General features: G+C 37.8%; 1 protein-coding gene across 3 annotated transcripts in view; it reads right to left on the reverse strand.

Annotated features, from left to right (window-relative positions):
- Nucleotides 1–891: 891 nt before the first annotated feature.
- dnajc6 (DnaJ heat shock protein family (Hsp40) member C6) overlaps nucleotides 892–25613 on the reverse strand; it is a 50839-nt gene continuing 26117 nt past the window's right edge. For 2 of the 3 annotated variants that reach the window (XM_018092921.2, XM_018092920.2), the window contains exons 3-19: nucleotides 25054–25103; nucleotides 24178–24326; nucleotides 23498–23620; nucleotides 20646–20779; nucleotides 20022–20216; nucleotides 16224–16341; nucleotides 12395–12474; nucleotides 11604–11797; nucleotides 11426–11506; nucleotides 10144–10566; nucleotides 9842–10003; nucleotides 9452–9517; nucleotides 9048–9182; nucleotides 8616–8861; nucleotides 7061–7209; nucleotides 6167–6343; nucleotides 4068–5758 (exon numbers count right to left, since the gene is read on the reverse strand). In XM_018092921.2, coding sequence (XP_017948410.1) covers nucleotides 5657–5758; nucleotides 6167–6343; nucleotides 7061–7209; nucleotides 8616–8861; nucleotides 9048–9182; nucleotides 9452–9517; nucleotides 9842–10003; nucleotides 10144–10566; nucleotides 11426–11506; nucleotides 11604–11797; nucleotides 12395–12474; nucleotides 16224–16341; nucleotides 20022–20216; nucleotides 20646–20779; nucleotides 23498–23620; nucleotides 24178–24326; nucleotides 25054–25103 — 2584 coding nt within the window. In that variant the 3' untranslated portion in view covers nucleotides 4068–5656. 3 annotated transcript variants of the gene reach the window in all.

The following is a 25613-nucleotide window of genomic DNA, read 5'->3' on the forward strand; positions in this document are numbered from 1 at the left end:
CCTTGAATTGCCACAGATTGCATAACCAAGCTCAGTATCTCAAAACAGTATTCTGCCAGCAATATTGCTTTATCATGGGCCCCAAGGGGTGATTGCACCACTGCACCCCCAGTAATTATGTCACTGACTGCAGTTTAATAGTTCCGATACTGTGATTTTGGGGTAAAATTATGGCAGAATGAAGCCTGGCTGCTTTGACTAATATTTAGCTAATATAATGTTCAGCTCAATGCCCATTCTGATGCCTCGATCTAATTGCTTTAATAGAATGACAGGGTGATGTAGACTGACCAATGTTTTAAACAAGTAGTAGGTGACCTCCTCCCAGATGAGAGGACAGTCCCTGAAACACAAAAATATATTTGCAGAACACATAACCATTCATATTTGTGCACAACCATGTAAAATATGACCATAAAGAAAACATTTTATGCCCAAGGACAACAAACATTACCCATGAGTAATAAACTATTCTTTCCTAAGTTGTTCCCAAACTCTGGGGTTGCCCTGCAGGTGTGTCAGGCCAGTGGTCATGTGGGCTCAGCTAGAAGGCCATGCTGCCCTGGATACTCTTAGAAGTTTAGGTGAGATTTGGGGATTACTCTTATTTGCTGGCACCCTGAATATATTATGTACAGCATCTTGCACTTGCTGCTAGTTCTTGAAATGAGCAGTACTAGTGCAGTATTTAAACAACACCACTTGTTTATTAAGTCATTTGAAATCTCAATTTTGTTAAGGGTGATATAATGGTGTAGTTGGTGACAATGCTAGGGTGGTGTGAGGAACTAGCTCAAGATCTACAGTTAGATCCCAATCAATTCTTAGGCTGTCCAGCATAACAGTAATGCGCCAATGGAACGAAGAGAATAAAGAAAAAACATGAATTTGTTTATTTTTATTATTATTATTTAAGATGTAGATCACAATAATATCTACAAACATAAAAGATAAACAATTAACAAATCACAGAAACATTATTCACATTCCAAGAAAAAATTTAAATATGACAAGCAAATGTTTGTTCAAAAGCTCAGTTTCATTAATGCATACACTCTCATCACCTCTTCTGTTAATTGCTCTTTTCTTCTCAGGGGAGTTGCATATAAAAGGTTAACAGAATATCTGTGCAGGTAGTACAACTTTTGTGGGACATTTAAACAAAAGCAAAATCAAATAAAAGACTGACACATAAAAAAAATATTGCATGTAATTATTAAAAAAAAGTATCCCGATTAGAATTATAGTTATGTAAATAAACGTGGAAACTATGGAAATATTCTGTATGTAACTCTAGAGCAGGAATGTCCAAACTGCAGCTCTATAGTTGTAGTTTGGCAACAAGTGAAGTGCCATGGGTTGGAGATGCGTGCTACAGGATGCCATAAGGACAACTGTCTCCATACAGTTGCCAACTGCAAAGTTGTTTGATTACTTCTCAATTTATATTAAAATAAAGGTTTGTATGTGCATTTTTATTTAGACTTTAAAGTGGAAGCACTGAATTTCTTGCCGGGGGCCAGATATTCTCCATAGACGGTTATTGGTGAAAGCGCCATCTGTTTATGACCACTGACTGTACTATAGCTATTGGTGCATGTGAAGTATTCATTTGTTATGACAAGCAATAAGCTTTCACCCATGTACGGGTATGGGATCCCTTATCCGGAAACCCGTTATCCAGAAAGTTACAAATTACGGAAAGGCCATCTCCCATAGACTCCATTATAAGAAAATAATTCTAATTTTTAAATGTTATTCCCTTTTTCTCTGTAATAATAAAACAGTACCTTGCACTTGATCCCAACTAAAATATAATGAATCCTTATTGGAGGCAAAACAATCCTGTGGGGTTTATTCAATGTTTAAATGATTTTTAACAGACTTAAGCTATGGAGACCTAAATTACGGAAAGATCCCTTATCCAGAAAACCCAAGGCCCCGAGCATTCTGGATAACAGGTCCCATACCTGTACTGCTGAAATGCCAACATGCAGAGAAGGGATGGTTTAGGTACTCTATAAAGCATTAAAAAAACAATAAATTGCATTATTTCCCAGTTTGATATTTTTTTCATTTATCAACACTTTGCTAAATGTCCATACAGTTTTACTAAAACAAACATTTAACAATAAAGATGCATGTGCAAACTGCAAACAAACATTATGGATTTGGGTTTTTTTCTGTATAGAATATACAGTTCACAAACAAATAACTTGTTGAATCTGAAACCATTGTTATAAAGGTACCAAAGGTGGCTAGTAGCAGTTGATATTGGGAAGTGCAGCAGAAATTCATTCTCATCATTTGTTAAAGTATCATTTTTGGTTTAGGCCAGGTAGAGGCAACCCATGGCTCTACATATGTTTTAATGTGTAATTCCCAGCACAATTCACTGAGGATTGCTTGGTGGACATCCTTAGGGGCACATTTACTAATCCACGAACGTCCGAAAAGCGTCCGAATGCGTTTTTTCGTAATGATCGGTATTTTGCGATTTTTTCGTAAATTGTTGCAACTTTTTCGTAGCCATTATGGCTTTTTCGTAGCGTTACGACTTGCGCGAATTGTTGCGACTTTTTCGTAGCCATCGCGCCAAGTACGAAAGTTTCGGATTCATTCAAGCTTCAGTATTGTGACTTTTCTTGGGCCAGGTTGGAGCTGCAGAGTGCCATTGAGTCCTATGGGAGGCTTCCAAAATCATGCCAAGTCTGAAAGTTTTGCCCGCCGTTTACAAGCGCTCAATACGAAAAAGTTGCGACAATATACGAGCAAATCGTAACGGCAAAATCGCAAAAAACACGAAAAAGTCGCAAAATGTTCGTTTCCAATGCAAATTTTTCTCATTCGGATTCGTGGATTAGTAAATCAGCCCCTTAGTCTAGGCAGGCAAATACAGCTGTTATCATCCTGGAAACAATAACAAACCATTTGTTTATACACAGTGGCACCTAGGCTGTCATTGCAGATTTTTCCATAGTAAAATGGCTGAGACAAAACATCAGGAATTGTGTCTTGTGTTAATGAGGATCCATGATTGTCATGCAATCAGGGCCATTCTGATTGCACAGCTATTTCTGGATCACTTGGATTTAAGATGTGCTGCCTATAGGAAGCATATTTAACTTCCAAATGAATGGGAAATCTGTGGGCAAAGAGCAAGGTTAGATTTAGGGGCAGATGTATCAAAATGTGAGTTTAGAGCTTAATACAAAAAAACTCACCCATGTTCTATTTATTCTTATGAGATTTTTAGAAGCATATTTATTAATATGGTATCTAACTTTCACCCATTGATAAATACACTTCTAAAAGTCCCATAGGAATGAATAGAACGTAGGTGAGTTTTTTTGTATTAAGCTCTAAACTCACATTTTGATAAATCTACCCTTTAGGGATGCACCGAATACAGGATTCAGTTCGGGATTCAGCCAAGATTCTTCTCAGCAAGATTCGAATTCAGCCGAATCCATGCTTCTGGCCAAACCAAATCTGAATCCATAAAGGGATACTGTCATGATTTTTATGGTATATTTTTTATTTCTAAATTACACTGTTTACATAGCAAATAATTCACTCTACCACTTAAAATTTTATTCTTGAACCAACAAATGTATATTTTTTAGCTGTAATATTGGTGTGTAGGCAGCCATCTCAGTGCATTGTGCCTAAGTCTGAGCTTTTACAAGGAGCCAGCGCTACACATTAGAACTGCTTTCAGGCAACCTATTGTTTCTCCTACTCCCATGTAACTGGAGGAGTCCCAAACTGGACTTGGATTTGTTACCATTGAGTGCTATTCTGAGCTGCTATCTTGCTACCTTCTCATTGTTCTACTGATCGGCTACTGTTTATCAGCTTATCAAAGCTTATCACATGGCCTAGGAAATGAAGAATATGGCTAGTCCCATGTGAAATTTAAAAATTAAAAAAATTCTGTGTTTTTAAAAAATGGATTTCAACACAGGATTCTGCTGGAGAAGCTCTATTAACTGATGTGTTTTGAAAAAAACATGTTTTCCCATGACAATATTCCTTTAAAATCATATGACTTTTTGTCAGATAAACATGGAAGTTGAAAAGTTATTGCCGCACACTTTGTGCATGCAGTTCTTGTTACCACTTCCTTACCATAATTTGCATATGCAGTATTCGGCCGAATCTTTCTCAAAGGATTCAGGGTTCGGCCAGATCCTAAAATAGTGGATTTGGTGCATCCCAAGTTAGACTTCTTTGGTTCTCCCCGAGAGGGGCTAAGTTTTTTCTTTACCCTTACAGCCAATTCAATATGACAAAAATAACCTGGTATGCAATAAGCATTTTTTCTGCTGAAATAATGTTTAGCCCCACATTTTGTGGTGTAAATAAATAAATAAACACAAATATACAGTTTCCATACCTCTTGGTCAAGAATAAAAATAAAAAACTTTGTGTCATGCACATGAAAAAAAATATAAAAACAATATAGCAGCTTAGAATTGGAAACACAAACCAACTAAAATAGCATGATAACGAAACCTGTCTCACAAAAAAGTGATATGTCATTATACACAATGCCTGGCTTTTCTTGCCAGTGTTTTGTCATTGTTCAGTAGGTACGTCAAGACATGAGAATCTTGGGTTTAGTGACAGAAACCTATATCTTTGGGCAAGCTGTTTAATTACCCTGAATCAGGCACCATAAAATATCTTCTAAGATATGTATGGAAAGAATTCACTATGCCTGAAAGTGCTTGCTGACGTTAGCAGCCTTAATGAGAAGAAAATGTCTTACGTGCTTATGTAAACCTTACAACTTACATGACAGGGTTTTACTCATAGAATATCTTCCATTATCCCCCTTCTGATTTCCTCATTGCCAAGTCAGCGAACAGTGTTGTTTTTTTGGAATACGTCTCCATATTTAATGTATGGAAAACTTTTGTGGTTGCCAAACATTGTGCAAAAATAAAAATCCTTTGGGGGTAAAAACCAAATTTCACACAATAGCATCCATGTAGATATTCAGTTATCTCCTAATGAGATGTGTATTTATAAACCAGCCAACTAAGACAAGCCCTCACAAACAAAACACCTTTGTAAATGCCCTTGAATCCTATTTAATCCCAAATTAGAAGCAGCTCCATGAAATATAAAGTTTTGTTTTTAAAAAAAAGTTAAAGTTTACTGTAATTGATCTGAATGCAATAATGAAGGCTGGTTAAATTGTGTCATGCAGTATTTCACCATACTTGGCATATTCACATTTCTGTAAATGCCAAAAGGTCCTACTCATAAATATTTTACTGACAATTTGGGTATTAGCTACAACCAACAATATTGCAGCTTACTAGCAGCCCACAGAGCTCATAGATGCACTAGTCCCTTTCTCATGTATAGACATTACACTTGGAATATTCAGGGGTTTCATTCAGTTACTTCTGATAAAACCTTTGTTTAAAGTCTTTACAAAAAAAAAAAAAGTAAATAACACAAAAATAGAGGTGAGGAATAGAAAGCAGAATGGATATTTTTTTGTGTTGAGCAGATTAGGAATTTGCACTTGTGGATTTGAAAGAAATATGAAGTCACTTTTCCTCTGACTGAACCCAAACATAACATAAGGGTGTTGGTGCTTTGAAAATGGATCTGCAGAAGACCAAGAGTATGTAGAAGACTAATAAAGTGGTTTCTGGCCTTGATTTTCAAATTCTGACCAGGCATCATTTAGCTCCATGAAAATCATTTTTGCATATTGCTCATATGGCTGCCCAGTTGCCTGTAAAATAAATAAGTGTGTTAAAATATCTTTTTTTAACTTCCAGATTCATAATAAGGCAGGACAGCAGACATATCAATTAATAATTTTAAACTGGCACCAGACAATCTGCAAAATATTCTGACAAGTACAAATTACCTGTTTTTAATGTTATACCAACACTGTGGTGTATAAAGGGGAAAAAGGGGAAAAATAGGAAAATACAAACAAAAGCGGAGCAGATATTTTTCCCTTATTTTGCACCTGCTATTTTTTGTTTTATATGGGCAATAAACAGGAGAAATATATTCATATGCTTCCATTTTTATTCATGTTACCCCATTTGTAAAATTATTTGTAATGATGCTTTTTACTTTTCCCCCTTTTCTCATATACAGGATATGATCTTAACATAAACATTTCACTTACTTTATCTGGATGGACCACTAGCACAGCTTTACGATACACCTTTTTAACTTGTTCTGGAGTTACCAGGTCAGCCATACTAACAGGTTTCCATTTAGTTTCTCCTGCCCATAGCACTGTGTGCATCGTAGAGAGCAAAGCTCTGATATTTCTTTCTTTGCCTTCAATCCAGTCCAATAGCTGGAAGAAAATTGAATGCAATATGTACTAATAAACTGAAAAAAAACATTTTACAATTGCACTGGCCTCATTTTTTGTTGGACTGGATCAGAGATTCCCACACATTATTCTTAAATGCCATCCCTGGAAAAGCTGCCATAACACAGGTCTTAGATTGCATGCTCTACCTCCCTCCTCTGTATCCTAGCATGTGGCATTACCTCATTGTAACTGTATTTATTTATTTATTGCAATATTTATGTATTACAATGTTTGTCCTCCATGTTTGTACTACTACTGCATTGTACATTAAAGATACATGTTGCTTAAGGGTTATAGCAAAAAAGGGGTTATGGCATACATGTTCATAAAAACAGCAAGGTTTTTATAGCTGCCAAGTAGCAGTCAAAATGCTACAAGGGCCATATACCTAAATGTGGTTTTTCAGAGAAAATGTTTGCAAGCCATGCTGGTGTACAAGTTAGCTTACACACATTTCATCTTGCCATTAGCCCCATAATAAATTGCAGTAACCTTACAGAGGAAAAAGAAAAGAGGGATTACTGCTGATATAATGCACTTGTGAGGGCTGAGCCAGCTTTTCAGTTCAGAGCTGACTCCTACACCCTGCCTTGCTTTTGAAACTACTTAGGTGTCACAGAGGAATACAGGTGTCTTTGTAGGACTTCTCATACACAGTTAACTCAAAAGACACCCTTTAATTTAAATTCATCTCACCTTTAATTTCTCTGGGTCCATTTCCTTTGACATTTCCTCTTTCCTCATTTCTGCTATAGTCCTTGGCCCTTTTCTTTCTTTATGCGCATTAAAACCTTGACTAGACAGCAAGTCTTCAAAATTGTCAGCGCAGAACTTCTGTTTTGTGTCTTTAAAAAAACAAAGTACCAGGTTATGCAGAATGGAGAGAAAAATGACATGCCTACTCCTTTTTTCAACCTTACTACAAAAGCCTGGGTTTTTCTTTTTGCAAAAAAAATCAGTTTATTTTCATACAAAACGTAAACAGTAAATATTATAGGTACAAGTAATTTAAATGACACAAACAACTCACTTAAAATACAGGACAAGATAAATGAAACACCAGCTAGAGAATTTAATGATCTAAACTCCAACCAGACTATCACTCTCTGCAAAGGTTTGGATAGCTTGTCCTTGATGACATTGCCTGCATGTGAAGACTGATATTTGTAGAGGATGATCTACCACTGTATGTGCCAACAACCCGGCCACTGTAAGGGCACAGTCACACGTGGCAGATGATCCACTTTTCTCAACACGTGTTCATCCACACCTCCACAGACAGGCATTGGGCCAGCTTGTGTGTAGCTACTCTGAGGGGACTTCTCCAATTATTATTAAAGGGGACCTGTCACCCAAAAACAATTCCAAATTCTTTTCTAACATGCTAGTCAGCCAAAATAAACTTTACTTACCCAATATACATCATATAAATCTTGGATAATGCCAATTTTATATCAATCCTAAATCTTGTGTATGTGCCAGAAGTGACATGTTGTCCATTATATATACAATTATAGACAATAAGGAAGAATGTGGAGCAATGACATCTAGAAAGTGCAGAATGGAAAGTGAAACCAATGGCCTGGCCTGCCTGTGATGCTGAGGAATAGAGGTGAGGCAGGAAATATTTTACAGTTGGGATTTTTAAATACCTTTATAACAGGTATTAATTAAAAAAAATGGTTTTCATGTTTAACTTGAAAGGGACTTTTATTATATGTTTGAGTGACAGGATCCCTGTAAGCCTTGTCAATAAGTACTCCACACTTACAATAGCATTAAGTCCTTAACAAAGTTAAATGCAGCGTAGGAAACAATCAACAAGTACTAGCTACTGTAACTCACAATGTATAGGTGTCAAGCCCTAAAGAGCACTTTTGCTTTCTCAGTGCTCCTCTGTGACACTCTATATTTTAACCACTCATGTAAATAATGTCTTCCTTACCGCAAGGTAAACAGCAATGCATGATTTCATTATGAACTTTTTTTATGCGGCAGGTTAATAGTTCACCCAACCTGACTATGGGTATTATTAAAGTATTATGTCACTCTTGGGCAGGCTGAGGGCCTAAAAAATTTATTTGAAGGACTCACAACCAGGCCGGGCCAGGTGCCCCCAGTTGGATAGTACTGATGTAATACATGTATAGTACGTATAGAAACACAACATTCTATCTATATTTATCATCAAGGAGCAGTTATTTTAATCTTGATAAATTAAATTCCCTTTAAATTTGACTACGAAACTTACCAACATTACATGCATTTTTTCCTCTGTCATTCTGGCCACTGCCTGTGCCTGAGAAACTAATGTTATAGTTGGGTTTGCTTTGTGGTGAAGAGTGTGGGATATTTTGTTGTGATTTAGACTGTGTCTGTTGCCAAGAATATCCAGTACCGGACTGCCAGGACCCCCCTCCAGTGTGCTGCGGTGATGGTGGAAAGCCTCCACCACAACCAGTTGGTGTCGTTGGCTTACTGGCAAAGGATGACCCACCTACAGGCAGAGTGAGAGAAAAGACATGTAAGTGAAATATAAGTGATAGGGTATAAGATAGAAGACTTGGCAATCTAGTGGTTATAAACTACAAATTCCAACAGGCTGCATATGCATGTTGCATTTCAGTAACATAATAGCATTATAGCACACCAATATATTGTTATTTGAATTCAAATACTCTACCAGCTAGATTTGCACCCAGTGCCCCAATGTCAGCAAATGGATCAAGGCTTTGTGGTTTGGGTTGATGAAGAGGGGTACCGTGTGGAGATGCAGTGGGGCTTGTAGCTGCTGATCGACTTCCTACATTCAAACCACCTGCGAATAAAATAAAACTTTAGTTTGATGTCAACACTAAACAACACATTCTGTTTTACCTTATATTTTGTGGGTCTTAATACACCCAAAATCAGACACCTGCTTTCATTATTCTAACCATTACAATAAAAGCTAATTGGTTGTTATAAAGTAGTAGACCTAGACTTTAATCACAAAACCTTGTTTTTTTTTTGTTTAAAAAAAGACAAAAAAATGGCCTCTAGAAACTGCCTTATATGCCAGTGAAGGGGAATTTTAGAACATTTTACCTTGTGATGTAGTATTCCAATCCCAAGGCGAAGATGCTTCAGGCTGGATAGACACTGAAGGAGGAGCTAAAACAATGATGAGACACACTAAGGTTTTTAGCATATATTTTAAGACAACAAATGTGTGTTGAGAATGTACACAGTCCTACAATATGTCTTTTTTTTTATAATTAATGGTAGTTAAGTAACCCTGCCCTAGAATACATTAGTATATAAAACTACTACATACAGACAGGCAGTGTAAATTAATTTACTAGTAATGAGCTGACTGAATTACTGCACAAATCAACCAATAATAATGTTCCTTAAGAATATTCACTGTGTATAATGTGTGTATTTTCTTAGCTTCTTATTCCTTAAAGATGCACTGCACATCATAAAGCTTCTTACCCATGTTGAATGGATCAATATGAACTGTTGGTGTTGGTGATGGACTTCTTGTAGTGTGGACAAAAGGATCACTGCCTGTGGCATTTGAAGTATTGAGAAAAGAACCAAGTAAGTCCTGAGCTGGCTGCTTAGGACTAGATCCGAAAGGATCAAAGGCAGCAGCTGTAAACATAAAATTAATGTTAGACAGGCAATATGAAGAAGATCACATTTCTGTAACAAGGTGCCTTAGTACGTAAACTACTTTAAATCACACAATATATGTTTAATAAAATATTAGGGTGTGGAAAAATGAGGGTTACCTTCTCCTATTTTTGGAGACTGGGATGGAGACGCTGTAGATCGTCTTGGAGTTGAGTTTGCAGAGCTGATTCCTCCTGAGTGAAACAGAGCCTCAGAAGAAGGCTTAGCTCCTGGAGTCACAGCACCAAAAAGATCATTTAATAAATCAGAATTTGTAGGAGGTGCTTTTGGCTGGGAAGCAGGGGCACTTTTCTCTAAATTTACATCCAGCCCCAAAAGATCAGCATCCTGGGGTGGCATGGGAGGGGCCAGTGGCTCCAGTTTTTTGTGCTTTGGAGTGCCATGTTGTTTTTCGCCACTGGTGTTACTGTGCTGGCTGGAGAGGGACAAAAGTTCATCATCAGATGGTTCGCTTTCTTCATGTACCAAGGCGGCTCGATCCTCTGAGACTGGATGAGAACTTGCCTTGTCAGACTTTTGATCTATGAAATGAAAATAAATGCATTTAGAAAAGTGCTTTTATTCTTAAAGGTCTTTGTAAATAATAATTTATTTTTTATGACAATGTATCAAAACAAGGATTATACAATCAAGATTCCTAGGTTTAGCATCCCTGTACCATTTTGGTTATACTCTAATGGCAGTGAGTGTGTGAGCTGGAGGGTACACATACAAAGGTTTCAATAGAACACTGCAGATGTGGCAAGGTATTCAAACTATTACAGGTTAGGTCCTGAGGGAGGGGCCAAGTGGGTTACAGGAGGAGAAGAAAATCTAAATCATTAAGGAGATGTTGCAGCCTTACTATTAACCTCTGGACAACCAGTGTGGTAGGTATTGAAAGATTTCAAAGAGCCTGTTCACTGACTAAATTTTTGTGTGTGGGGTTTGCACACACAATCTTGCTTAAATCATTTCTAATGTGGAGTGCTACCACCAGTGTAAATGCCCATTTAAGAGTAAGCCTTGCGCTAGTAAAGGTCCTAGTAAAGGACTATTTGTATTCTGTAACTCTTGTCTGGTAAAATATTATAAGACCCCTGTTTGTCATAAATTCTTGGAAAGTGCTGAATACATATGCCTATTATTGCTTAGACTAACAGCACTAAACAAAAGTGATGGGTTAAAAAGGGTTTTACTTAATACCTTTTACACTAGTAGATGTATAACATTACCACTTTGGAGACCAGCATTTTAACAGCACAGTTCTAGCTTTTATTGAACAAGGGTCAACCAGGGACTAAAACACTAGTTACTGTTATACAAGGAGCTGATATATGTTGTTTGGTTATTGTATAATAAATATATAGACAGTAACAATGAGATGTTTCTGACTGATACCTTGCCAACTTAAAGACGAAAAAAATGCTCCCTGGCCAGCGTTTCTTATGTTATCCTGATGTGGTTCAGCTGGAGCTCTGGCTGTAAATCAGAGGAAGAAAAATATTAATGCAATTTCATGGCTCTCTCTAAGCTAACAAAGCTTTATCCCCTGGCATAAAAGTATTCCAACTCATACCACCGATTGCATGTGCATCTTGCTGTTCCTGTTGAGAAGAGAACAGGATGCTCGGATTAACATCTTTTGATGAGAAGTTTTCCCAAGGAGGTGTTAGGTCCACCTGCCTGTCTGTGCCTTCAATATCTATATCCAGCAGCACATGAAACAGCTGAGGATATTTTTCTGGGGAGTCGCAAGCATCCAATTCTGGCCTGAGAATTAAAAACATTAAAAAATGAAGGTTCTGGTTTCTTCAGTTCTACATGATAATGTATTATTACAACTATGAAGTAAAGTTGCTACCAACTGTTTTATTAATAGAATCTATTTATATAGAATAGCAATAGTTAAACTGACATTTTCATTATAAACAGCGGAATTTCTCTCCAACAGTGACTGTTTTCAGGGAAGTCCCACCCACTTGAGTTTCCTTATCTTGATGCTTATGCTAAGCTTTCACCTGGACTTAATAAGTACAGGGATATATTACAGATGCATAAAGGCTAGCTCAAACGTATAATTTTCTGCCTGTAAACACATAAACCTGTGAAGGGTGGAAATCACTAGTCACTAGTAGTAAAGTACAAAGGAGGAAAGACAACAAAGGCACATTAGTACCAGAAAATATGTTCTTAGTGTGAAAGCACAAAAACAGTTTATGTCTTACACAAAGCTAAAGTACATCATTTTCTCCACTAATACTTCTATGTACAACATTATAAATATTCTGAGCAAAAAAGAACACCACATGCGTGTCTTACAATTTTGTAAATCTAGACAGGTCACATTGTTTTAATCAATACACTTACTTAGAAAACTTTAATACTGTTGTTCCAAGTGGAATAAATCCAGTGTGAAATTGGATCTGTAATATTTGCGTATTCGTCATCTATAATGACAAGAAAGACAGCAGCAAGTGACATGATTATGTAAATGTAATGAACAACAAGGAATATACTTGTCCGCCAGTTAAATACAAATGGAGGGTGCAGTATTTCAAGCTTTGTCATGTCATGTTATATATAAATAAAGCTTAACCTTAGTAACAAGCAATACCTTTAGTATTTATCTCCAATACAGCATCCAATTGTACTATATTATAAGTATAATTATGAAAGGTGCATCTGTGTTTCAATCTTCAAGATAAACAAACATTACAGTGAGTACCCTGATGGGGTTTTAGACTTTAACTGTAGTCATATTATACAAGAAATGTTTAATATCGCTATTATTCTATATCTTTATTATATATCTAATTAACACTATACAGGCTTTAAAATGGATACAATGAAATGACTGAATATGCATGTATTTGTATTTATGTTCAATAATATTTAAAGCATGTTTGCTTTATAGCTATTTGTAAATGTAATTGCAATAGAAAGCAGTATTTCTTTGTCAGTTTCTCTACTGCTGCTATTCTGACTGTTGAAACAAGGTAGAAGAATTCTTCTCTAGTCAAAACTCCATTTCCCATAATATTTTGTATGTTTCTTCATAGGTCAGTTGGCTTCTGCTACATGGTTTGGAGAATCAGAACCAACAGTGCACAGAATATCAATGGTCATATTGCTTTCAAAATATACTTTTTTAAAAAGTAAATACATATACAAATAACTTTAATGCAATTTAACATTTATATTAATTGTAAATTGGAAAGTTGATTAGAATATGTTCTTTTATTGGGTAATAAAACACTGCAAATCAGTGATCCCCAACCAGTAGCTCATGAGTAACATGTTGCTCACCGCCCCCTATGATGTTGTTCCCAGTGGCCTCAAAGCAGGTGCCCATTTTTAAATTTCTGGCTTGAAGGCAAGTCTTGGAAACACAGAGACACAGTTTTACTCCAAGCAGAGCCAATCACAGCCCTTACTTGGCATCCCCAAATAACTTTTTCAACACTTTTTACATCTGAGTGTGGCTCACAAGTAAAGAAGGTTGGGGTTCCCAATGCATTATTTTATTAATTTACAGTGTAAATTAGCAAAGTAATGCACCCCCTGTTGTAAAATATAAGGGGTCACCTGATATTTATCTTGGGCCTCTTCTGCGAATTTAATTTTCTTAAATTTTAAAGCAGAAATACGTTATTTCTTATATATGATGATTTTAGATATAATCACTAGTTGGTGCAGTGAGAAGCTTCTGAATCATAAGAAATAATGTATATGTGCTATAAAACACAGAGGCTTTAGGTATAACTTTAACTGATACAAAAACACAGTCTATGGCCCTGTGCTTTTTATTCTCATAGAACTCTGCAGGAACAGGAGCTATTGTCAAGAGGAAACATGCTGTCTTTTAAGTATATCATTAATATTGCCCCTCACACATAATCCTGTCTTGTCTGTTTTTTGAAAGACCAGATCAATTTTTCCCTATTTAACTCTAAAATGGAGGCATCACACAAGCTGTTCTAGTCATTTCCCAGGATTCCTTCACCCTCCTGAGTTGTGGTTTATTAAGCTGCAGTCTTTCTTTACTGCTGCCCTGTAATTTGGTGTCAGTAACTACTGTAGCTGATGCGAACAGAACCTTGTCTGTTTTTAGTGTTGCCACAAAACAATGGACAGCTAACAAGATAACTGCTCTCCCTGACACCGCTCATAGGGCCAAAGGCACACGGAGCATTGGCTCTGCTCAGCCTACAGTTTTTTTTTCAGGATGAGAGAAGCAAATCTGTTCTTTTTCACAGCTCTCTTTATAGAGTCTGACAGGGCCAGCAGGACACCAGGAAAAATCAGGTGGGCCCAGGGTCGACCCAGACCTAATCCAGCCTGCCACCCCCATCTTTCCCCTATTGCAGCAAAATTAAGTAAAAGTTGTGCACACGGGGGGAGGGGTGGGCTGGCAGTGGTTGAGTGGGTGGGTGGCTCCGGTGGGCCTTGCACACCCCATTCCAAACCTGTCTATTAATTTGCATTGAAAAGTACAGCTTCCACCTAAATGCAGGCATTTTTGGGCCAACCACCAGTCTGCCCCAGAAGAGCAATTAAACAGACATGGTTCTATTCACATCAGCTGGTTATGCTGGCCCATGGCCTAAAGCATTCAGGTGCCTAAACCGATTTCAGTGTTCATGTTTTTGTGCTTAAAGAATAAAAGATGTAATAGTATAAAAAGAAACAACTCTTGAAATGAATTCGCACGATATTAAATAGCCATAGGCACAGCAAACTCTTAACTTCCCTGAATATACATGAACCTTAGTTCTTCCTCAGGATGATATGGGGTATTACACCTATCAGAACCCCTTGCCTGAGGAGAAACTGGTCCTGTATTGTAGTGACATTACCAAAACTGCCAATGTTGCATCCCATTCACTACAGGGGCTACAACATATGGGGGGGGTTTGACTGGTCCTGATGTCCAGGGAAAACCAGTGGTAGTCAAACCAACCAGCCTGCTTGGCACCCCTTCCAAATTCGACTATTTGTCAGATTAAACTTGCCGAGTTCATGCAGAATCAATGGCAAAGGTTTTCCTTTAAGTTATTTCTTTTGTCTCCAAACTTTAGAGATTTTGCTGTGTTTTACACCAGAAAACTCAACTTGTTTTGTAATTTTTTTTTTTTTTTTTTTTTTAAAGTCTATTTTTTTTTTTAAAAAGTCTATTTTTTTGCGACTTTCCTCAAAATGACTTTGCAACTTTTCTTAGTAAGTAATAGACATTCAGGAAAATGAGTTTAGTCGAATTCTAAAATATAAAAAAACTAGAAGTTTATGTATGTGTAAATGTGCTCGAGTGTTGGGGGGTGGCATAGGAAAGGCCACCTGAAGGTGCCCAGGTGGAAAAACCCCTGCCCACAGTTGCATATTTAGCACAAAATAGATTATATTTAATAAGAGGTCATAGGGCCTGCCACATTAGAAATCCCCTTACAAAAAGCTGATTATCTGAAGCCTATAGTAGGTTTCTGCATCCAGGAGATGAAAAATAATTGCCTGCATTGCTGAATATGCATCCTTCTGCCACCTAGTGGCAGGCTTGAAATAGCTTCCAGAAGGAGAATAAGAGGAGCCCAGTCACACACAGGTATGGGTAAGGTATTATGTGGAATTCTTGGGGCTTGGGATTTTATAGATAAGTGGTTTTCTCATCATTTGGATCACCATATCTGAAGTCTGCTAGAACTACATTTTAACATTCAATAAACCCAGTAGGATTGTTTTGCCTTCCATATGGATGCATGCAGCTCACATACCATCACGTACAAGGTACTGATTTATTATAACATACAAAAGGGAAATTACTAAAAATTACTCATTATTTACTTTAAAATGACTTTATGAGTGATGGCCTTCCTGTAATTTGGAGCTTTCTGAATATTGTATTTCTGGTAAGAGATCCCATACTTGAACGACAGGGAGATAAAGACTGAGTAGCTGATGCAACAGCTGCCTGGCAGGACTTGCATTGTGCTGTGCTGGCTATTTCTAAAACTGAGATGGCCATCAACTCACAGTTATTATAACTAAAAAAATAATCTGAATTATTAGCAAAATATTCAGTGTAATAAAGCTCAAAAACTATGCCATCAAAATCACAACACTGACCTTTTATTTTACAACACGGGTACATTTTTTCTCTATATAATTACGATTTGGCACCTTGGTTATATAATCAAACACTTACCTTTGCTTGAAGCCTTCCCCCAATTGTAGACCTCATGTGAAACACAGAGACAACTATATCGCCATAAACTGTCACCCCCAATGGGAACGCAACCTTGCCTTCCTGAACACGATATTCCCTTTGAAAACAAAAGTCCATTTGAATAAATTCTAATACCACCCTTTAATTCTATTATACATAGTATAGTACTTATGAGGTATCTACAGTTTAGAACGAGAAATGTCATTAAAGCAATAACTTTATAGGAGATCTGTCAATTTTTTATGTACTGGGCCAATTATTTATTACTTACCCAATTTACTCTGTTTGGGCTGCAGACCTAAAATCAAATTTATCTATATAGAATCTGAATCATTTTGGAAGTTCTGTATGATTGCTAAATATTATATGCTTAATATGTTTAAACATATACTGTACATCGCAAAACCATGGGTAGATTAAAAGCACCCATGAAGTCTTCATATTTGGGACTATTATTGTAGAGTTATCCGGAAACCCATCATCCAGAAAGTTCCAAAGGCCATCTCCCATAAACTCCATTATAAGCAAATAATTATAATTTTTTTAAATGATTTCCTTTTTCTCTGTAATAATAAAACAGGAGGTTGTACTTGATCACAACTAAGATACAATTAATCCTTATTGGAAGCAAAAAACTCCTATTGGGTTTATTTAATGTTTAAATAATCTTAGTAGACTAAGGGGTCTATTCATTAAAGTACGACAGGTATGAAATGCGTATTTTCTGCAACTTTTTCATATAGTTTTTTTTTATTTTTCGCAACTTTTTCGTACTTTGCGACAAAATTTGTGCGACAATACGATTGCATTGTCGCGCCGAGTACGAAAGTTTCGGATTCATTCAAGCTTCGGTATCGTGACTTTCCTTGGGCCAGGTTGGAGCTGCAGAGTGCCATTGAGCCCTATGGGAGACTTTCCTTGGGCCAGGTTGGAGCTGCAGAGTGCCATTGAGCCCTATGGGAGACTTTCCTTGGGCCAGGTTGGAGCTGCAGAGTGCCATTGAGCCCTATGGGAGGCTTTCCTTGGGCCAGGTTGGAGCTGCAGAGTGCCATTGAGCCCTATGGGAGACTTTCCTTGGGCCAGGTTGGAGCTGCAGAGTGCCATTGAGTCCTATGGGAGACTTTCCTTGGGCCAGGTTGGAGCTGCAGAGTGCCATTGAGCCCTATGGGAGACTTTCCTTGGGCCAGGTTGGAGTTGCAGAGTGCCATTGAGCCCTATGGGAGACTTTCCTTGGGCCAGGTTGGAGCTGCAGAGTGCCATTGAGCCCTATGGGAGACTTTCCTTGGGCCGGGTTGGAGCTGCAGAGTGCCATTGAGCCCTATGGGAGACTTTCCTTGGGCCGGGTTGGAGCTGCAGAGTGCCATTGAGTCCTATGGGAGACTTTCCTTGGGCCAGGTTGGAGCTGCAGAGTGCCATTGAGCCCTATGGGAGACTTTCCTTGGGCCGGGTTGGAGCTGCAGAGTGCCATTGAGTCCTATGGGAGACTTTCCTTGGGCCAGGTTGGAGCTGCAGAGTGCCATTGAGTCCTATGGGAGACTTTCCTTGGGCCAGGTTGGAGCTGCAGAGTGCCATTGAGCCCTATGGGAGACTTTCCTTGGGCCAGGTTGGAGCTGCAGAGTGCCATTGAGCCCTATGGGAGGCTTTCCTTGGGCCAGGTTGGGGCTGCAGAGTGCCATTGAGCCCTATGGGAGGCTTTCCTTGGGCCAGGTTGGAGCTGCAGAGTGCCATTGAGTCCTATGGGAGACTTTCCTTGGGCCAGGTTGGAGCTGCAGAGTGCCATTGAGCCCTATGGGAGACTTTCCTTGGGCCAGGTTGGAGCTGCAGAGTGCCATTGAGCCCTATGGGAGACTTTCCTTGGGCCAGGTTGGAGCTGCAGAGTGCCATTGAGCCCTATGGGAGACTTTCCTTGGGCCAGGTTGGAGCTGCAGAGTGCCATTGAGCCCTATGGGAGACTTTCCTTGGGCCAGGTTGGAGCTGCAGAGTGCCATTGAGCCCTATGGGAGGCTTCCAAAATCATGCACAGAAGGATCAAAGTCAGAAAGGTTTTCCCGCGGTTTATGATCGTATGGATAAGAAAACTTCGTGACTAATTTCGTAAGCATTTTTGTGATATTTGCGATCATCAGAAATTATCATATTTAATCCGAATTTTTTCCCATTTTGGGATTTGAACTCGTACTTTAATGAATAGACCCCTAAATGTATGGAGATCCAAATTACAGAAAGATCCCATACCTGTACAGTATTAGTTGTGCCTTTGCCAGTTATTTCATTTCCTCAAGGTACTGTTTACCCAAAAACAGTTTAAGAATAATGATATAATTCCAAGTAATTTTGTATTATAAATCGATTGCACATTTTCAATAGTTTAAATAGTTAATAGTTAATCTGTGTGGCTGTTTATATTCAACTCTACTGGTGCGGACTTCTGAAAAAACATAGTACAAGCCAGGTGACTGGGACTACTGCTACCTTGTTTCAAGAGTCAGAAACAGCAAACCCTGCTTCAAGTTGATATTATATTTACAAATAACTTTGCAACCACTAAACATATTGAATTATTATATTCAGGCCCGGATTTGTGGAGAGGCCACAAAGGCCCGGGCCTAGGGCGGCAGAAGTTTAGGGGCGGCATGCCGCCCCGCCGCAAGAACATTTTTTAATTTTGCTACCATACGGAGCAATCGGGACCTCTCCCCACTGCTCCGTATGGGAGTTAAAAAGAGCGTTCGCGCATGAGCAATGGGGAGCTGGCGCTTTGCGCATGCGCAGTGGGGGCGCGTTCGCGCATGCGCACCGGGGTGCGCGTTCGCGCATGCACATGGGGGACTCCCACAGGGGCGGCCTTGGGGCGCACCGGAGAGAAATCCGGCCCTGATTATATTGGTCAGTTGCTTCACTACATTTTTTCCATTATACAAAAAAGAGTCTTTGGGTGCGATCCCATTTAATAAATACACTAGAAACTTGATGATAACAGTTACTCCTCGTTAATAAATATTGACAATACTGTTTTTGAACATGTGTCCCCAGGAAACACCTCAAGTATTGAAAAATTGATTAATTCCAGTGTTTCTGTGTCCCTGCTGTGTCTGGTCTACCTATATGCAGTAGTTTTTGAAACCCCCAAACCCACCTAGCAGGATTCAGCCAAATCCGAATCCTAATTAGCACGATTAGGATCGCGCGGCGAAAATTGTTTTTAATGCCCATTTAACCCTTTCAGAATTCTAATTAGCATACGCTAATTTCTGCTAATTTGGATTTAGTTCGGCCAGGACCACAGATCCGGCCAAAACCAAATCCTTAAAAAAACCTCGGGATTCGACTGAATCCCGAACCGGATCCAGGATTCGGTGCATCTCTAATATTGTTATTTCTTACCTAGAACCATTTTATATGACACAAAAGCCTATTGACCCTTGCAAGTTTGAACTCTCCAAGTTAAAAGGGTAGTTCACCTTTAAATTAACTTTTAGTATAATGTAGACATTGTTAATCTAAGAAAATTTGTAGTTGGACTTTTTTTTTCTTTTTGTGGTTTTCAGTCATTTAGCTTTTTGATTAACAACTTTTCAGATAACTGGTTGCTATATTAATAGAAGAGTTCCTAAATAGGACTTTAATAATAGAAAATAACAATACAATTGTAGCTTCACAGAGCAATAGTTTTTGGCTGCCAAGGTCAGTGACCCCATTTAAAAGCTGAAAAGAGGCAGAAGATGAAAGTAAATAATTCAAAAACTCATAAGGGAAAGCCAGCAACAAAAGACTTACTTCATCCTTTCATAGTCCTGCATTGTGCTGAAAATTTTAGTTTCTCCAATAAGAATTTCACAGAATGGCCGGCAGCCATTTCTTTGCTTGTTGAAACATGGTACCGGGCTGATGGTGGCAGATTTAATAATAATAGGTTTGCGGTGGAGCTGCGGAGGCTTGTCAGATACCAGGTCACATATATAGCCAATATACCTGCAAAAGTACAAGGGTAAGTTTATTTCACAGGTACCGCAGCATTTTCAAATGTATCTGGGTTTTGCTGTAACATTTTCATATCTATCGTTGCACAATTTGAACTGTACTGGATGGATTAAAGCTAGTTACTTATTGGTGTATACTGTATAGTAAAATACATCAGGCAGTTTGTTCACTAAAGTGTAACATGGCACGATATTTACTTTATCAAAAATATATTCTGACGATGACATGTGTACAACATGCATATTGGGATCTTACAGCCTTAAATAGCCGCGCTTAGCCCAGAGTGTAGTTAAGGAGCTTTCGATATACTACATTTCAGTAGTAGCTGTAGAGCTATACACCAGCTATGTAATAGCCGATACTGTACTTGTTTAGAGCATTACAGTGAATACACAACAGTGACAAATAAAAGATCCAAACCTCCTATGTGACGGCCATAGTCCTATTCCTGGGCGTTTAGCATTAAGTAACTGAATTGCAGAGATGGGGTTCGAAAAGAGATGGCAGAAACAAAACATAGCACTGACCAAGACTGCTGAGGCTGCACGACCATCCTGTATAGGAATGAAAAAAAAACATATGATGGGCTTTATTTAGCAAAATGGAAACAATCTGCTTATGGCCCAGATGGTGGTTAAGCAAAACAAGCATCTCTGAATGAAGATCTACATTTTATGGCCAACAAATCTGCATTTGAAATAATATTTTTCATAGATTAGCAGACCTTTTATACTGTAGATGTCAGATACAGTAGATCTAAAAAAACACCACAACCTGCTAAGTAAACAACTAACTGTTGTGCATTGACCCCTATATACCAAATGTATCACTAAATGACTTGTGTTTTTGTACTGCTATGGTATAGTATTTTATGGACCTGTTTGGGGTACAGCAAGAATATCTTGTCTGGTATTTATTAAGTGCAAATCTAAAAGCTTGCGCGTTTCTATAGAAGTCAATGGAAGTTGTCCAAGGCAAAGTCAAGCCATATTTTCAAACTCGAGTTTATCGAGTTTTTCAAGTTTGTAAACTCTAAAAATTCAAGGTATTCAAGTTTTTTATTTAAGCAATCCATATGCAAGTTTATTCTATTTAGCATTAGAAGCTATAACTGACAGGCTGAGGTGGGACAGTCAGGTTGGCAAATCAGTCAGGTTTAAGGATTTCAAGTAAAACAAACTCTAATTGACAATTAATTGACATTTTAATTAAGCCCATAAAAGTTACCTATAGGTCATTTTGATTGTTTTTTGCTAATAGGTTTGCTTTTGTAAGTAATTGTTACTTGAAGTTCCTAAACCTGACAGTTTTGCCAAACTGACTGTCCCATCTCAACCTGTCAGTTATAGCTTCTAATGCTAATGGCCTCCTGCTGCACGAATATGGCATCAGTGAGGTACAGGAATAGGGCCTGTTATCCAGAATGCCTGGGACCTGGAGGTTTTCAGATAAGGGGTCTTTCCATAATTTGAATATTCATACTTTAAGCTTTCCAGATAACAGATCCTATACCTCTATGAGATAGGTAATGTAAAAGCTTTAGGCAAATCATTTTATGGCAAAATTATAAAGCTTATACAAAGACAATGTTATATTTCAAAAAACAGTTTCATTTTAGGTGTCAGTATCTTTTTAAGGGGGTCATATTGAACTATCTGGAATAGAACCCTGGGGGGTTCAACATATCATCCTGTGATTCTATCATATCAGTTTGTCTAAATTGAAAATTTCAGCTATCTCCGCCCAGTCTTTTTGTATGGATAGGGCAGCAGCAGATGCAGAAGCGAGTGAAGCTGTAGATCACTTTTATCTTATTACATGTTTTGGCTGACAGAACAATACAGTTCACCCATCTGCATGACAACATTGTCCTTACAGGGCTGTTGCACCAAATATTTACTTAAAGGAACAGTAACACCAAAAAATGAAAGTGTATAAAAATAATTACGATATTATGTACTGTTGCTCTGTGCTGGTACAGCTGGTGTGTTTGCCTCAGAAAGACTACTATAGTTTATATAAACAAAGCTGCTGAGTAGTCATGGGGGCAGCCATTCAAAGGAGAAAAGGCACAGGCACATAGCAGATAACAGATAAAGCCCCATTATATTCTACAGAGCTAATCTGTTATCTGCTATGTAACTGTGCCTTTTTTCCAGGTTGAATGGCTGCCCCCATGGCTACACAGCAGCTTATTTATATAAGCTATAGTACTGTTACTTTAGCAAATACACAACTTTACCTGTGCAGGGTAACAGTACATTATATTTTAAATACTTTAATACACTTTCATTTTTGGCGTTACTGTTCCTTTAAGTACTATATTTTCCACAGCAGCACAAAAAAAGGGTGGGTGGATTTTTTTTTTACCAAGGACAACTTGGGTCGACACCTTCTGAACCATCTGATCTGAAACTAGAATTAGAATTGCTGGAGCTTGAGAACATAACAGATATAAAGGTACACTTTTAATCAGAAAAACAGAAACATATTTTGCATATTTTTACGCATCAGGAGCAGCTACCATGTAGTGAGAAGCAAGGCATCCACTGAGTGCCAGCTATATTTGTATGTATGTATGTATAACTTTATTTATAAAGCGCTACAAGGGTACGCAGCGCTGTACAGTCTTACAATATACACAATTACACACAGGGAGGACAAGTGATATAATAAATAAATACAATAAATATATATATATATATAAGTGCCATGTGGTATGAGACACAATAGGAAGGAGGTCCCTGCTCCGTAGAGCTTACAATCTAACATTGAGCAGTATAGAACTTACTGTAATTCTAAGTCAGTCTTTGAGTTAGACAGTATTGAATATATTTTAGAACATATAAAATTCAATATGAAAATATGATTTCATAGAAAAAAAACACAACTGTAGAAAAAAGAGGCCCAGCACTCACAAATAATGCAATGCTGTGTTCTCTGGAAGGTCACAATAAAACACTAACACAGCATTGCATTTTTGGTGTGTGCTGGGCCCCAGTTTTCTGCACTTATTCATTTGGCCATATGAGTGGGAGTCCCACCACCAATGTAATTACAAATTAGTGTTGGGAGTGCTCCCCTCCTTTTTTCACTGGGAAAATAAACTCACCTTTGGTACAGTTATTTTAAGTGTGCAGTACTACCCACAATCACAAACAAGTCAATTTGCAACTGCCATAGGGTCAAGTACAATAATAGCTGATGCATAATTTTACAGTTGCACATGTGCAAGATTCTTTACAAAGTAAATAAAATAAGACTTGACTTACCATGCAGTGTATTACACAGACATTTTTGGGGTTCTGCTGTAACCAGTTGTGCATGTTCTTACAAACTGCAAATAAATTATGCAGACTTGGAGCTTGTCTTACAGGCCAGCTGCATTCAGAGACCTAAGTGGGATACATAAACATACCTATAATTATATGTCTCAAGTACAGAAAGTCTCATTTACTAACATGTGCCAAATGGAAGCTGCACTAGTGAACTTTAACATGTGTGTTCTTAAATTAGGCCCACAATTTTGCTGGCTTTCTCACTAATACCCATATTAAGTGTTTTTAAATTCAGGAAGATGGGTGCAATAGAACATCTCTTAACAGGCATGGCAAGAATATGACAAAATGTTCCATAGAACTATTATTCAAAAATTAACATTTAGCTGGTGGTCAAAATAATTCAATTTCAGACTTTTGCTAGGTTTGCAAGACATAAACACGCAGGGCCTTTTCTTTTAAAATGTATGACCCCTGTGGAGTTTTCTGATTGCCTGATAACTGTTCTATAGCCAGCAGTTTGTGTACTAGAGTACAGAAAGTAACAGGATAAACTGTCAGCAATATCATTTTTTTTAAACAAATGTGTACATAATGGGGCACTGTCTGACATTTGAGGAATGCAGTGATTTTTAGCAGTTTTTGCTTTTCACATAGAATGCCAAAAAACATACCCTGTTGTGAAACTTGGCACTACGGTAAGATTTTTGAGACAAATTGAACACTGTGTAATGCTCCAGATGCCTTGAATCTAAGAATGAACGCACATCTTCAATGTGGTTTCTGAAACCCAGTTCCACTCCTTCTGCTGGGAACGACATCACTGAAACCAATAATGTAGATAAAAGTATATTATTGAAATAAAAAAAGTAAAATAAGTATGTTTCTTTTTCAGGTCAAACATCACAAAACAAATTCAGTAACCTGACAATTTTATCTCAAGTATTTTATATGTGCATACCACACATCTGTAGCCAGATACATTCCTGCTGAGTTACATGTATCTGTCCAATTCCCTCTCTTTACACTCATTGCATCTTATCTCTACACACTGCCTTTGGCCACATATGAATCTATACTCTCTACCAAATTAAATGGGTCAGGCTTGTCACCCCCACAATACCCAGTTATCCCAGCAAAGGAATATAAGGCCTTGTTCTAGGTCCATATTTACCATAGTTTCAAATAGTGTTCCATCATGATGTTTCTATATTAAAAAAGAATAATGACCCCATACATAGTGATAAACAAAGTCAGGTGAAATGACTGTATCATGTCACCAGTTACCATCCAATAATCACTTTATAAGTGAACTGGAGTGTTCAATTAATTGGAATCTCTTCTTCTAATAACCTACTTCGTGCATTTGCACTACACACACTTTGTATGGCAGCATTCCAAAGAGGGCTAATGCTATTCTGAAAAGTCTCTACTGCTTAGACGACCATTCATATTAATATATATATTTTGTGTTTCTGTTACTTTGCCCACCCACATAACATATGAAGATGCTATATATATATATACTACACTCCTAAATAAATGCTTACCAATAATCCTTGAGGTAATATAGGAAATGTCCAGCTCTCCTTTTGTGTAGCTGCAGAAACAAATTAAGAGTCAAAGCTCAGCAAAAAATCACAGAATAGGTGAACTCAAGTATTTGCTATGATTCCTGTTAAATATTATTGGAGCTGTGATATGGAAAATACTAGGAATCTAGTGTGCTTAACCAACAAATCAACAACCTGAATACAGGTATAGGACCCATTATCCAGAATGCTTGGGACCAAGGGTATTCCAGATAAGGGGCCTTTCCATAATTTGGATCTCCATACCTTAAGTCTACTGAAAAGGCAATAAAACTTTAATTAAACCCAATAGGATTGTTTTGCATCCAATAAGGATTATTTATATCTTATTTCGGATCAACTACATGGTACTGTTTTATAACTACGCGAGTAGTAATACGCAAGTATCCTTTTAGTGAATCGTGCGTTAAGTCGCGAAAAATAAGATGCAATAAAATTTTTACCGCATGCTATAAATAGCGCTCGTTTTATCGCACTTTAGTGAATCAACCCTTATATCATAATAAATATAAATTTAT

This window comes from Xenopus tropicalis, chromosome 4, assembly GCF_000004195.4.
Source record: "Xenopus tropicalis strain Nigerian chromosome 4, UCB_Xtro_10.0, whole genome shotgun sequence".
Classification (NCBI taxonomy): domain Eukaryota; kingdom Metazoa; phylum Chordata; class Amphibia; order Anura; family Pipidae; genus Xenopus; species Xenopus tropicalis.